Source organism: Marmota flaviventris, chromosome 11 (genome assembly GCF_047511675.1).
Source record: "Marmota flaviventris isolate mMarFla1 chromosome 11, mMarFla1.hap1, whole genome shotgun sequence".
In the NCBI taxonomy this organism is placed as follows: domain Eukaryota; kingdom Metazoa; phylum Chordata; class Mammalia; order Rodentia; family Sciuridae; genus Marmota; species Marmota flaviventris.
The window spans coordinates 27,660,241-27,675,189 of NC_092508.1; the positions used below are offsets into that span (position 1 = coordinate 27,660,241).

The window sequence follows — 14,949 nt, forward strand, 5'->3', positions numbered from 1 at the left end:
GGGAGAAACTTTTTAGAGGATTGTCGGAAAAGCTCATTTCATGAAAATAAAAGGCTGACTGTGTCAGTATTGTTTGTACCACACATATGTGCCGTTCATTTTTGTTCTTTTGTTGATTATCACAACAGACCAGCTCGCTTAGGATAAGGCTGTATGAGAGAGGTGACTACAGAGCCCTGGTGTCTGAGCTCAGGGAAGACTGCTTCTGAATCCACAATCGCTACCGTCTCAAGGAGATTTACTCCGTCCATGTGTTGGAGGGCTGCTGGGTCCTCTACAAGATGCCCAACTACAGGGGGCAGCAGTACCTGCTCAGGCTAGGAGACTACAGGTCCTACCACAACTGGGGCACAATGGACGCCAAAGTCGGCTCTCTGAGACGGGTCATCCGTTTGTATGAAGCAGTGCTTTTCTTTATGATCCACATAGAGATGCAATAAATAAACTTTTTTTCTGGCACTAAGTGGCTCTTGCTTATCATTAAGTAATAATTGAATTGTAAATATGTGGTGACTCCTAGACTACTTACCTGACCCTGAAAGGTGTTTTGAATATCCACTTAATTCCTGATGGTCAGGCATACATTTCTGTCTGGGGAGAAGGCAGGTTGTTCCCACCTTCCTACAGTCTGAAGGAGAGAGGAAAGATTAATATAATGAACAACTATTAGAACCCACAGAGAGAAGAAAATGCATAATCTACTGTGGCTGGCACACCAAACACAGAGATTGCTGGAGGGCAAGGGTGGCTGATGTCTCAGACAAGACTAGTCAAGAAAAGATACATAAAGACAGGCTTTTAAGTAGAATTTTCCAAAGCAGAGAAGGGCAAGACTACTTGATTAGATCATCATAATAAGAAAAGTGCTAAACAAGAATTAAATAGCCTAGTTTCTTATGCAGTCTCTACTACTAATTAGTAGAGTGACCAACTCAGCCCAGTTTCCCTGGGACTCTCCCAGTTTAAGCTCCAAAGGTCTTTGGACCCTCAGTTTCAGGGAGATCACTGTGATTAGTTACCCTACTTTCTAGCTTATCCCTTTGAACAAGTCGCTTCTTATCTGCTTTGTGTCTAATTCACCTTATGGAAAATAACAACTGATAATAAATGCCCACCTCACTAAATCCCAAAATGGGAAAAGATTGTAAATACAATTTAAATTATCATATCAGTGCAAATGTAAGGAATCCATATGTCCTTAGTGTTCCCTCAAATTCAACAGCACCATATGGTTATCATTAGTTTGGATGCCTGTGAATTTGTATTGAGATGTAATTATCAAAGACTCAGTTGTATAGCATAAGGTTTAAATATGTGCTACTGTGCCTGTCACTGGGATTTCTTCTCACTCAGTAGAGCTGCTCTCCTGGAATATTTCCAAGTCATATATCTGATCAGATTCTAAAGTTGAGAATATATAAATTTTGCAAATTTATATAAGCAAAAATAATGCTCCATCCTTATTGACTTCTTTGTAGAAATTGATAAGTTCTGATTCTAAAATCCATATAGAATTGTAAGTGATCCAGAATAGCCAAAATAATCTTGAGAAAGGACAAAAGAAAAAAAAAAGGAAGTGTTCACATTTCCCAGTTTCAAAACTTACCACAAAACAACGGTAATGAAAGCGTGAGGTGCTAGCATAAGGACACACTATAGATAAATGGAAAAGAATTGAGAGTCCAGAAGTAAACCCGGGTCCAACTGAGTTTTGCCAAAATGTGAAGACCATTCATGGAGAAGGAAGAATCTTTTCCACAAGTGGTGCTTGGACAACTCTACATCCCACATGCAAAAACAAATGAGTCTGGATATCTTACTAAAAATGAACTCCAAAGGGAGTAAAGGTTAGAACTCAAAACTATAAAATTCTTAGAGGAAAACATACGCATAAATCTTTGTGACCTTTTATTAAGCAATGATTTCTTAAATATGACACTAAAACGATTTGCAACAAAAGAAAAAACTTGAACTTCATCAAAATTTAAAAATTTTATGCACCAAAAGACACTATCAAGAAAGTAAATTAGGTAGAGAGAAGTGAAGGCAGGGGAGGGGATGTGGGAACAGGAAGGATAGAAGAACGAAACAGACATTATCACTATATGTGACTGCATGACCAAAATGATTCTACAACATGTCCACTCAGAAAAATGAGAAATTATATCCCATTTATGTATGATATATTAAAGTGCATAAACACATTCTACTGTCATGCATAACTAATTAAAACAAATAAAAAAATTTAAAAAATAAAGAAAGAAGGTAAAAAGATAGCTCACAGAATGTGAGAAAATATTTCCAAGTCATATATCTGATCAGATTCTAAAGTTGAGAATATATAAAGAACTTTTACAACTCAACAACAAAACTAGAATGACTCAATTTAAAAAAATGGGCCAAGTATTTGGATATACATTTTCCCAAAGAAGATATATAAATAGCCAACAAACAAATGAAAAAATGCTCAAAATCATTAGTTATTAGGGAAAAAGCTAATCAAAACTACAATGGGATACTACTTAATGTCTATCAGGGTGTCTATAATGATCTTTTTAAATCTTCAAAACAGAAAATACCCATTGTTGGAGATAATGTGGAAAAATTGGAAACTTCATAAATCATAAATGTGGGAATGTAAAATGGTACAGTCTCCATGGAAAATGATTTGGAAGTTTCTCAAAAAGTTAAACTTACAGTTATCTTATGACCCAGCAATTCTACCCTGGTATATAACCAAAGGAATTGAAAATAGATATTCAAACAAAAATTTATAGCATAAGTCCTCATAGTGGCACAATTCACAATAACCAAAAGATGACAACAACCCAAATATCCAAATATCAATGGATTTTTATATAAACAAAATGTGATAAATATATAAAATGAAATATTATATGGCCATAAAAAGGAATGTAGCACTAACACATGCTACAATATAAATGGACCTGGAAAACATTATGTTGAGTTTAAGAAGCAAGACCTTATATTATGCATAATAATATAAGACCATAAGATAATATAAGACCATATATTATGCAATTCCATTTATAGGAAATATTCAGGGCAAGCAGATCTACAGAGATAACAGGTAGATCAATGGTTCCTGAACTCTATTTTAACAAAAAAGAAAACCTAAGTACCATGTTTCACTAAAAATAATTTGATTAACTTCAAGTTTTGTTTTAATCTGGCTGAATGAAAGATTTAGAAAACTGCATTTTATCTGATAAAACTCAGTAAGCCACATGTTTCCTCCTCTATAAAAGGAGGGGTTTGGACAAGATAAGCTCTAGTTTTCCTTCCAGCTCCAACACTTCAGACTCCATTCAGTTTTGAGGGGAGTTATACCAATGGTTCAAGGTGGGCTTTGAAGCCCACAAACTTGGTTTTGGGCTTGACCATCTAGAGGATGTATGGACTTGAACAAGTTATTTATCCTCCCTAGCCCCAGTTTTCCTACTTTCATCTTCCCATGAGGAATAAATGAAATACCCCTGTAAATACTAGTATGCAGTGGAGGCTTAGTATGTTGGAGTTATAACTCCATTGGTTTTGCTAAAGTTGTGCTATGTACATGGACATGCTGTATACATAGATGTTGTAAGGACAAACATCAGAGTAAATGAGTCTTTTTCCAGAATATTTCTCTACTTTAAAGGGATTTGAAATTCTCAGTGTCCTTTTGACAGTTACCTATTACTGCTGTCTTAGCAGTCTACACACAAATGGATGAATCAAGAATTACAGAGCCCTTTACAACTGGTTAAATGCTGAGATCTTACAGTGAGCCTGAAGAAATCAATCAATTGGTCAATATGCTGAAGTTTACTGGAACTCCTATAAGGACCAAAGATTCTCATGATAGATAGGCTATTGGCGTGCTTGGGCTTGTGGAAATTAAAACAACAAAACAAACATGGCATTGGACCTGATATGAGAAGTGTATAATTTAAGAAGATATAAGATAGGCACAATTGAAAGTATAACATCTAAAACAAGTCACTGGTATACGGAAAGACAATTAATTTAGGCCTTGGGGCACATAGGCATGAGTTCAATTCTTGCATCCTCCATTCATTATCTATGCATATTTTTATGGAGTCGTCTCTCCATGGTGATCATACTGCAGTTAGGCTTGGTCAGTCATGGCCCCTGGCCTGGACTGGGTACTTCAGAGAGCTTCATTCTGGCCTCCTCCAGCTAAACTCTTACCCATAGCCAGGAGCTGTGTGTCCACATCTCTCCTCCAAAACCATTCTCCTTATACTGGGAGCTCCAGAATTGCCTTCATTTAGACTGAACCACACTCCCAAGACTTCAGAGGGAGTCTTCATCAGGACTCTCCTGCTGAGGACACTTGTAGCCAAGGGGCAGCTATTGGGGGTATGGGATGTGGATGGAGCTCAGATTTGTGAGGATTGGAAAGAAAAGCATAATCCACGGAGGGAGAGGAGGGTTCTGAAAATGCTACAGGAGAACGCAGATTTTAAACTAAAACATTTGCACATGAGTTGAGGAGGGAGGGAAATAAACCACTAAGGCTTCTAAAAGGCCTCAGGTAAATTTGATATGTCCTAAATGATTTTAGGTTTAGAAGAACCCAGGGTTATATCTGTTTGTTTGTTTTTGCAGTGCTGAGGATGGAACCCAGGACCTTGCCCATGCCAGACAGGTGCTCCACCTATCTCTCAGCTACACTCCAAGCCATTGCAAATTTTAATTTGAGACAGGATCTTTGCTGCTTAGTCTGGCCTCAAAATTGCAGTCCTTCTGCCTCATCACTCACCTCCCTGACCAGCTGCTGGGATTATGGGCATGTGCTAGGCTACTGTACGTGGCTGAAGCCAGGGTTGTATTAGATTGATTCAAATGTTTTGATGTGCAAATTTCTTATTTTAACTATGAGTTCCTAAAGGATCTTAAATGGCTTTATTTTTTTTCTGATTTATAAAAAGGCCTATCTTTTTAAGACTGAGTTCTGTACTTATTTTTAAAGGAAACAAATTTTATATATATATATATATATATAACTTTAGTGTTATATTCAGTATCCAACTATTTGTGATAAAAAGGACTCAAATAATCTTCAGTCTCCTAATCTACCTCATGCTCTAGGACAGTGGGGGTGGACGTGGCTGACAATACAAAGAGTTATAACAAAGCCTGTCTTTCGGCCTTGACCCCTTCATCTTCTAAAATACAAGAAACTGATAATTTCTCTCATTTCCCTTCACAAAAATTTTACTGAACTCTTTTTGCTTCCTTTTTTTCCTGTCCATTTTCACTCTCTCAGCCCATCTCTCCTGTCTATTAATTTCTGAGACCTTAACACAACAGGCCTGATTATGCTCTGTCCCATTTCAATGCCCTCCACTTCCCCAGGGAAGCCTCCACTCTGTCTACACAGCTGGCCAGTCTTCTCAGGTCCCCAATGACAGGACAGAACCAGCAGTATGGTAGTGGGCGAGCAGGAGAAAGCACGTTTTGGGACATGAGTGTAATGTCTGGTCTTTGGACACCCACATGAATGACCTCATGTGGGGGAGTCGTTTTTTTTTTTTTTTTCCAGAATGGGACAGCAATCATTATTGGCTTAACTGTCATTCATGTGTCTGGGGCTCCATTCACACATCCTATTAATTAGTAAGTAATTATAGGGAATGGAGAAGTGTGGCATGGTGCTTATCCTGGGCTCATAAACCTGATGAAGAGACTGAATCTGGGAAAGGAGACACCTTACAAGAAAGACAATGCTTAAGGGCTGTTGGACGGTAATGAAACGATGGAGACATGGAATGGAAGGGAGAGAGGAGGAAGAGTCAGTTTGGGGAAGATATTTCCTAGGAAGTAGGTCCTGGACTGCTGTGAAGACTGGGAAGGAGGAGTTCAACTTCAGGGACAGTGAAGATGTTCTAGTCTTTGGGAACAACAACCTTCCATATGCCCAGATCATCACAGATGCTCTGGGGGGAGGGGGGGGAATAAATCTCCCTTGTGAGCCCTTCTGGGCTGCCAAAATTTAAAACAAATATAGTTTTCAGGTGAATTTTGTCTATGTCCACTATTTCTCTACTTAGCCATAAACATTCAATTAAACGGTAAGTGGAAGGACATTTTTCCTGACTTGTCCTTTTCTAAATTGTTTCAAAGATCTCAAAGCATTTGGAGTGGGTTGGGTATCAGGGATTAATCAGGGGCACTTAATCCCTGAGCCATATACCTAGCCCCCCCACTTTTTTTTTTTTTTTTTTTTTTTGAGACAAGGTCTTGCTAAGTTGCTCAGGGCCTCGCTAAGTTGCAGAGGCTGGCTTTGAACTTGTGATCCTCCTGCCTCAATTTCCTGAGCTGCTGGGATTGCAGGCATGTGCCACCATGAAGCATTTTAATAAAAGTATCACAGCTACAAGGTAATGAATAGCAAAATAGAAAAAAAGGGAGAGGAAGAGAGGGAGAAGGAGAGAAGGAGGAGGAGGAGGAGAAAACTGCATTAGTAGTATGAAAAAAAAGGGAGAAGTTCTGCTGCTAGGCAAATCAGGTCAAATCACATGATAGACCTGATATAATCACACACACACACACACACCAAGCACACACATCTAAACCTCCATTACAGCTGATGAATAAAACTGGCTTCTGCACTATAGTCCACCAGCCACAGTGAGGCGATTTTAGGACAGGGCTGGCCGTGAACTCACGGTTATGTGCTCATTGGAGGATTTTCCTGACTATTGGCATGTTCCATTGCACTCACTCTTGTGAGTGCAGCAGCCACCACTCCAACCTGCAGCCCTGCAGCAATGTGGTCACACAGGTGGACTGCCAGAGCTGGATGCTCTGTATGAGGCAGGTACATTGACCACCAGGTGCAGGTAAACTTCAATGACTTCATCCTCTCTAAATGCACAGAGATGTTATACCTCCCTTTGCACTCGACTCAAGATCACACACAAACACAGAGTCATCGTTTGATGGAGATATCAAAATTACCAAACAGAAAATTAAATCAGTTAAATCAAAGTTTCTTAATACTGTGTGTGAAATTATCCCTTGATCACATTTAGTCTCCATACCACAGTCAAAAGTATAGACACTATGACACCAAAGGTCAGAATTGCAAACATTATTAATTGATGTTCAAAGGTATGAATACTCACCTGTAGCATTTACTAAAATATTAACAAAGACTCTCTTTGACCAATATTTCAGTCAGTCTTCTCTGAGTCCTCAACCTGACTAGATCTAAACTTGGACTTTCCTCTCTATCCTGGTAGAATCTGGTTTGAGCAAGAATCCTGCTAAGTTAATTTAGTAACCATCTCCCATCCCTGGTAACTGCCCACCCTGGCCTGCCTTCAGTAATAATACTGTCAAATCAGTTTAGCCAGAAATCCAGATATTCTGATGATTTTGGACTTAGTCATATGAAGCCAACTTCTCCCCAAACTCTTGAACCAACATCTTATTTCTAGATATCCCATTTCTTAATGTTTCCTCTTAGTGATTTTCCGTCCACTGATCTCCACCATGTTTCTTGGTTTCAAACCTCCACATGGCCACGCTGGAGATGAAACCAAAAACAATTTCTCTTCCCCACTGCAAAACCCCATTTCCATGGTCTCTATACCTATCTCCAAAGTCTGCCTTACCACCTTTGGCAAATGTTGTGAATGATTTTTTTTCTTTATCAATATATCTGATTCCATTTTTTGGTCATCAGTATTATTTCACCATTTACTATGTGCTTCCAAATCCAATATTTTGTTTGATTTTTCATTGTCACTCTTATTCTATAAATGGGGAAACTGAGGCTTAAGGAAGTTAATTTTTGTCTTTCCAAAGATTATATAAGCAATAACAGAAACTGCAGAAGTGTACATGGATGTGTGTAGACATTGCCCAACTAAATGTGTGCTCAACAAATAATGCCTATTCAACAATTTCACAGTATTGTTAGTATTGCAATGAAAACAATTAAAAAACTCTGGAGGAAGGAGTGTGAAAGCAAAGCCATGGGGCAGTCAATCAGGGTAGGTCATTCCAGTTGGTGTCATTTGCAAGTGCTAGGTGCCCCACCAAGCCAATTATGCAGATCCCCAAAGCATCATTCACACCCCCTACTCTACCCAGCTCAAGACCCTCATGCTCCAACATAAGAAGCTGACTGCAAGACTGAGAGGACTTGAGGGTAGGCCTCTGGTTGAAGCCTGGACATTCTCACAATTTTACATTTATTTGCTGAAGCTAACGCTTGAAATTCTTGAGCCAATATTTTATTTCTAGGTATTTTTTCATGTGATGCTCGGTATGACTTAATTGTTTACCCCAGGGCTCCTTTAAGACTGCTACTGGATGTTCGAGAGGTTGGAGTAAATTCTACAATGTCACATGATACAGGCTAGGAATGGGCCAGAGCCAGCCTATTACCACCTCCTCCCATGCTTTTCCATCCCATAGAGAGCCAGGTCAGAATCTGGGTATGGATACTGTGGGAGTTCTGTTCTAGGGACACCTATCCTCTAGGGAGTTCACTTTTTATAATAGTCTATCATGAGTCACTGGGAGGATATACAAGCTGCTTAGTTGGGGCTTGGGAGGCAGTGGTTATCAGCTATTTACAGGGGTTCTCTAGAAATACCAGCTGCCTGGCATCTGAAAGCTATAGAGTGGATGAGATTCTTGGGGCCTATCAGGTATTAGGGTCCTTGCCCCTGCCAGGAGAGTAAACCTGGAGTCGCATGAGAAGTGGAGAAAAAGTAGCTACCTCGTTGTACACACCAAGGAGAAAGCCCAGGTTCATTACAGGCAATTGATCATAGTCTGGGATTACAATGTGCCTGAATGTGCCAGAACAAAGGCTGGCTCTCTGTTCTATGTTATCTAAGCACTAAAAAACCAATATTTTTAGTTAAGCTTTTAAAAATTTTAACAAGTCCTATAAAGCCAGGGTGACTAAAGCTTGTGTTAATTTCTTTCTTCTTCTTCTGTTTCATGTCACAGCTCACCTGCTCCCAGAGGACAAGGCTATACAGATAGCAACACAGCCCATATGTGGGAGCTCCCTGAAGACTATTTTCACATCCAGGATCATCTCCTCTCAAGGATGTCTTCCTTCAAACTCCAGACCCACAAAAGACCCTGGGCCTTCTTAAGGTACCCATCATCCAGGAGGCAATAGCTCCCAAAGCTCAAAAGAAAAGCACATAACCAGTGGGGACAAATGCCCAAGTAGGCCCTCTATGAGTAGTTACAATTGATGCTGAGACATGTTTAATCCTTAAATTTCTTCTATTAGAATTGATCACATCCTGACCTTGTGTTCCTGATAATTTACTTTCTTTCCTAAGATTACTGGTGTCTCTGCATCAGAACCAAAGATGGAGTGTATCTATGTGACTAAAAGCACATTTCTCCAGGGTCCTAAATTATTTAAACATTATACTACAAATAAAAATCAGGGTAATTTTAAGTCAGATTAATTTTTACTCCATGATATTTCATTATCATCCTCAAGTCCTCACCTATAAATGGCACTGAATATATTCAGTCTTACATAAAATGGGGTTGTGAATTTTGTCTCCTTAAGGGTTCAAACTTTCAACACAGGAAAACTACCTGTATATATCTTTTAGTGACTCCCTCAGCTGAACAGAGTCCTCTCTTGAGCACTGACCAGGCCTTAAGAATGGGTATGGTAGAGAGTCCAGAATGACTTCTCATTAAAAGTCTTGCTTCACCAAAACAAAACACCTTTGTGTTAAAAAGGCTAAAATAATCAGTTTTATTAATCCCTTTATTTAAAAAACTACCTAGAAGAACACAAGAGCATGCCACACTGTGTAAGTAATACAACCACACATGAGTTTTATATAGAGATAAATACCAAAAGATTCACTGTGGTTGTCTCAGACAGTGAGACCATCAACAATTCTTACTTTCTCTTACAGAGGACACTGGTGCGCTGCCCAGACTCCCACTCAGGGTCAGTCACTCTTTCTCCCAGATACTGATAGCTGAAAGCTGAGTTTGTCTCAAGGAATTTCCCTCCGCTGAAGGGTGCTGTCTCATCCAAGCTCAGGCCCCTCCATAGCCACAGCTCACATCAGATGACTGGGCAATGCAGGGACACAGTCCTGGTCCCCTTACCTCAGTCCTCAAGGACTCTAGCTGGAAAGTTCCCTGTGGGACTGGCTGAGGCTCTGCTATTGCCCTGCTCCCTCCCAGCTCACACTTACTACAGGCATCTTTTCGCAATCTGCAATCTGATGGAAGAGGAAAAAGGCTGGGTGAGCTTGGTTCTCTCGTGGTTGCCTTGGTGTGTGTGTACATCAGAACCAAAGACAGAGTGTATCTATGTGATAGATAGCCCCAAATGGAGGGCTCCTGCATGATCATGGCTCTCTCAAGGGTGGCCCCAAAAATAGCAGAGAAGGAAATGCTCCCAGGGGCAACCTTGAGGAAGTGTCCCTGCCCATCCACTTTGTGTAGAAAGAAAAGTAGATAGGTTATATATAGAATATATAAAAGTAGATAGGATATACATAGAATACTGAGCAGTGACGAGTGACGATGGCTGGTTGGTCCAGGGCCAGGAAGGAGAAAGGTTAAGGACAAGCAGGTCTGGGGTAGAAATGTATATGCAAACATTGGAGCGGGTACAGAATATGAAGATGATTGTATCCCCATACTAATGCCTATTCAGGGCAACCACCATGGAAGGCACACTAAACAACAAAGCAGAAAGAATGATTTAGGAGCAGGCATGGTGGCACATGCTTATAATCCCAGTATTCTGAGGCTGAGACAGGAGGATGGCAAATTCAAGGCCTGCCTCCAGAACTTAATGAGTTCCTAAGCACCCTGTCTCAAAATTTAAAAATTTTAAAAGGGAATAGGAATGTAGCTCAGTGGTAAATCACCCCTGGGTTGAAACCCAATACGCCTTCCCTCCACAAATAAAAAGAAAAAATGATATGGTCATTGGCTATCAATCATTCTCTGCCATCAGCTACCCTAGTGCTGACACAATGACCTCCTAGGCAGAGCAGAGTGTTCATGGTGGCAGAGGTGAAGGTTAGGCCTTAGCTCCCACATGGCCAAGGCGAAATCAGCTACTGTCTCTGTACAATGTCCAGTCTGCCAGCAAGAAGGACCAACTGTGCCTCAGTGTGGCCCATACCTTGAAGAGACCAATCAGCCACTTGATGATGAGCTGAATACCTGGATTCCCTTTCCCCTTGGAAGGGATAATGACTCACCCTGATAGGAATCAATGCATACCCCAGGTATGGGTTTACCTTTCTTGCCCTGAAGGGTCTTAGCCAGTAAACCTACTGCATGCTACATAAATAATACATGCTTATGATTAACAACTAAAATTTTCAAAGAATAAGTAATGAAAAATGTGGCATCATTTTTACATTTTTGCAAAATCTCTTTAATTGCCATGTAGCCTCCGGAAAAACAACGCTGCCCATTCATGAAAGAATGAGAGTGAATAAAAGGTAAATGACATCTTAGTATTATTTTGAAAACTGTCTTGGTGGTATGAACAGTTTGAAATTGTCTCAGGGACCCAAAGGGTTCACCATACTGTGAGATCCACATTTTCAAGAAGCCAGACAGGCTAGCCTGGATGCTGTCCAGCATCTAAGTCCCAGGACCTGGATGGGAGATACTTCTGCAGAACTTCTTACACTACTCAAACTGCCCTTGTCAAGAAAGCAAGGGTTTTAATGATGTTTTTAAGAAGAAAGATCTTAAGACATTTGAAGAAGGGGTGGAATGGCAAAGAGGAAGCAGAATTTGGGCATCCACAGCAGAAAGAAGCATTTAGGACCTTAGGGAGATGAGAGGAATGGAGGAAGATCACAATTATCTGCTTTCCTTCCAGTATTGCGTGCCCACTAAATGTGTGTGCCAAGGAGTGTGCCAAACCTCTGTTCTAGGGCTCAAGGCTAAATGAACAAGAGAGACTCCCCTGCCTCCAGGAGCCTATGAATTCCAGTCTAGTAATAATTCTATTCAAGGTGATTCCCCAAATAATAGTGATGATCATGGAATCTTGAATTTTTATGTTTTTCAAAACACTTTCACAGATTACAGATTACTTCTCTTGATTCCCTCTTCCTTAAGATTCCTTATTATTTAAATTCAAGTTTTTTAAAAAGTTAAAAAACAAAGCACCGGTCCCTGAGTGGAATGCATTGCTAAATATGATCACCTTTGAGAAGTCAATTAAGCACAGTAAACTATAAAATAAAATCATAGGGATAGAGTTTCGCCCTCCCTTTTGCTCAACTAAAAGAGTAAAGACTCTTTTCACTTTGGTGGCAACAACAGCTTTAGTGAATTAGAGCAACTCGAACCTACCAGAAAGAATGAGAGTAAACCATTCAGCCAACCCCAGTGGGGAGGAGGAGGGAGAGCGCGGAGCTTGCAAATCCCCTCACTCCCGCAATGGGCCCTTTTGTGTGATTTCCTGTGGAGGCAGCAGTCAGGGCTGCTATATATACAGCGATACAGAGATCCACAGTACCGAGAGAACGTCCCTGTTTGCCCTCTCAAACATGGGAAAGGTGAGTCCTGGGTGGGGACCTAACGCTCCATCTTGGCCCTGGTGTAGCATCCTCAGTGGAGGCAAATCGCTCATGCTTCCACTCTTCCTTTGCAGATCACTTTCTACGAGGACAGGAGCTTCCAGGGCCGCTGCTACGAGTGCAGCAGCGACTGCCCCAACCTGCAGACCTACTTCAGCCGCTGCAACTCCATCCGCGTGGACAGCGGCAGCTGGATGCTCTATGAGCAGCCCAACTACCAGGGCAACCAGTACTTATTGAGGCGGGGGGAATACCCCGACTACCAGCAGTGGATGGGCCTCAGCGACTCCATCAGCTCCTGCCGCCTCATCCCCCAAGTGAGTGTGGCTCTGTCTGCGCCATTGGCTTCTGGAAATAAAAACCATGTAAAGGCATTATCTTAGGGAGGGACTGGGAGTGTAGTTCAGTGGTAGAGCACAGGCTCAGTATGCTTGAGTTTCATCTCCAGCACCAAAAACAAACAAAACCTTATCTTAAACATAATAGTTCCAACTAGAGAGCAGGAAGTGGAAATGCTTAGCGAGCACAGGCCCGTGTACACAGATACCTTAGAGGTAAAGCCTTTCTTCATGAACTCGGTGGTGGGATTTTTTAAAAAGTCATGTTCCCAGATTTTACATCTTACGTGCAATCAAAAATTAAGAAAACAAAAACCAAATCAGAAAAATTAGGATATTGGGGAGATGGAATTTACCATTTGTTCAAGATATAATTGCCTAAAGTGTTCATTCCAAGCCATATAAAGTTAGAAATCAAATGAATCAAAATTTATGAGTACAATCTGGAGCTGTTCGCTTGACTAAAAATTCTCTGATTTGTTTGGCCTTATTTTTCTCCTTGATGATTCCTCTTATCTACTGGTTCCTATTCCAGCGTAGTGATCAGTAACTAATTATCTCACTTACAGATATAAATCAGAGGAAAAGACAATCCCAAACCAACGTTTGAGATTCAGTATTTTCTGGAAAGTGATTGCAGAGTACTTAGAAAAGGGGAGTGTGGGAGGTATGAGATATAGTGCCATCAAGTCAGAGTTCATTAAGGCTATTCTAGCTGCCCAGAGAAATGGCTAAGTTGAAGATAAGAGGCCAGGGAGGGAGCTGAGGAGTCATTTGGTTTGAGATTTGAACCCAAACTGCAGATATGAAAAACAGGGATGAGGGAAACATGTCATCTTCTCTGTCACAGGAGCTTAATAATCCTATGCTCCAAAAAATACATGAAAATCAGTATATCAATCTTACAGAAAATAGATAAATGTTAATATTTTTCCAAGCAAATGCTGATATAATTTTAACAACAGTAATATATCAAATGATACCTTCCCTCCCAATGACTCTCACTTTTCTCCTTTGAGAAGTGCTATCTCAAAAAACCAAGCACTAAAATGAAGTGGTAAATTTTATTTTAAGCATATCTTAATACCTGAGGATGGGGGCTGGTGGGTAGAGGCTGAAAAGCTGCCAAGCTGCATCCTTGCTTTGCCCATGGATCACTAGGTTCATTAGCAGTGAGCTATAGGTAGCTCCTGAGTTCTGAATACTGCAATATGATTGTTCTGGAAGCAAACCTGGATCCAGAGCATTTCTGGACAGGTGTAACCTAGGGAGGCATGGGGCTTGGAACTTTAGTTTCTCTGTGTTGATTTGCCTTTTCTTTCCTGTCTGCCCTCCCAGCACTCTGGCACTTACAGAATGAAGATCTATGAGAGAGATAACTTTAGAGGACAAATGTCAGAGGTCACAGACGATTGTCTCTCTCTTCAGGACCGCTTCCAACTCAATGAAATCCACTCCCTCAATGTGCTGGAGGGCTGCTGGATCCTTTATGAGATGCCCAGTTACAGGGGACGGCAGTACCTGCTTCAGCCAGGGGAATATAGGAGATATCTTGACTGGGGAGCTGCAAATGCCAAAGCTGGGTCTTTAAGACGAGTCATGGATTTTTATTGAAGTATTAACATTCTCCACTTTTCTCCTTTAGAATCTAATAAAGAATGTAGCTTGTGATTCTGGCACTAATAGAGTCCTGTATTTCTTTCAGTCTATTAAGCATTCATGAGGAGTAACGGCACTAGGCCAAACATAATAGCATGTTTTCAAGATGGGAAGCAACTGCTTATAAAGGGAATAATGTGGAGAACAGTATTTCTGGCATGTTCTGATGACTAAAATATACAGGCTCAAAGAAAAGTTCCATTCAACTGGGCTAAAGCAATCTGTGGTTGTTTATAAGGATATATCTGCAGCTACAATAAATAAGTAAGTACTTATTGAAACACCTCAAGTTATCCCTTCAGGTTGGCCCCATTGCTATCCCTGATGAGGAGTCATTTGCAGCAGCTAGACTC

General features: G+C 40.6%; 1 protein-coding gene and 1 pseudogene across 2 annotated transcripts; both read left to right on the forward strand.

Annotated features, from left to right (window-relative positions):
- LOC139707740 (gamma-crystallin A-like) overlaps window positions 1-440 on the forward strand; it is a 2,812-nt pseudogene extending 2,372 nt beyond the window's left edge.
- Window positions 441-12,569: 12,129 nt separating this feature from the next.
- Window positions 12,570-14,551, forward strand: LOC114097776 (gamma-crystallin B). 2 transcript variants are annotated; one of them, XM_027941795.2, is made up of 4 exons: window positions 12,570-12,578; window positions 12,674-12,920; window positions 14,111-14,120; window positions 14,293-14,551. In XM_027941795.2, exons 1-4 carry the CDS (start codon window positions 12,570-12,572, stop codon window positions 14,549-14,551), a joined length of 525 nt encoding a protein of 174 aa, XP_027797596.2. The 2 variants fall into 2 exon arrangements, with proteins under 2 accessions (XP_027797596.2, XP_027797594.2); XM_027941793.2 differs by lacking the exon at window positions 14,111-14,120 and having other exon boundaries at window positions 12,674-12,916; window positions 14,276-14,551.
- Window positions 14,552-14,949: the final 398 nt, after the last annotated feature.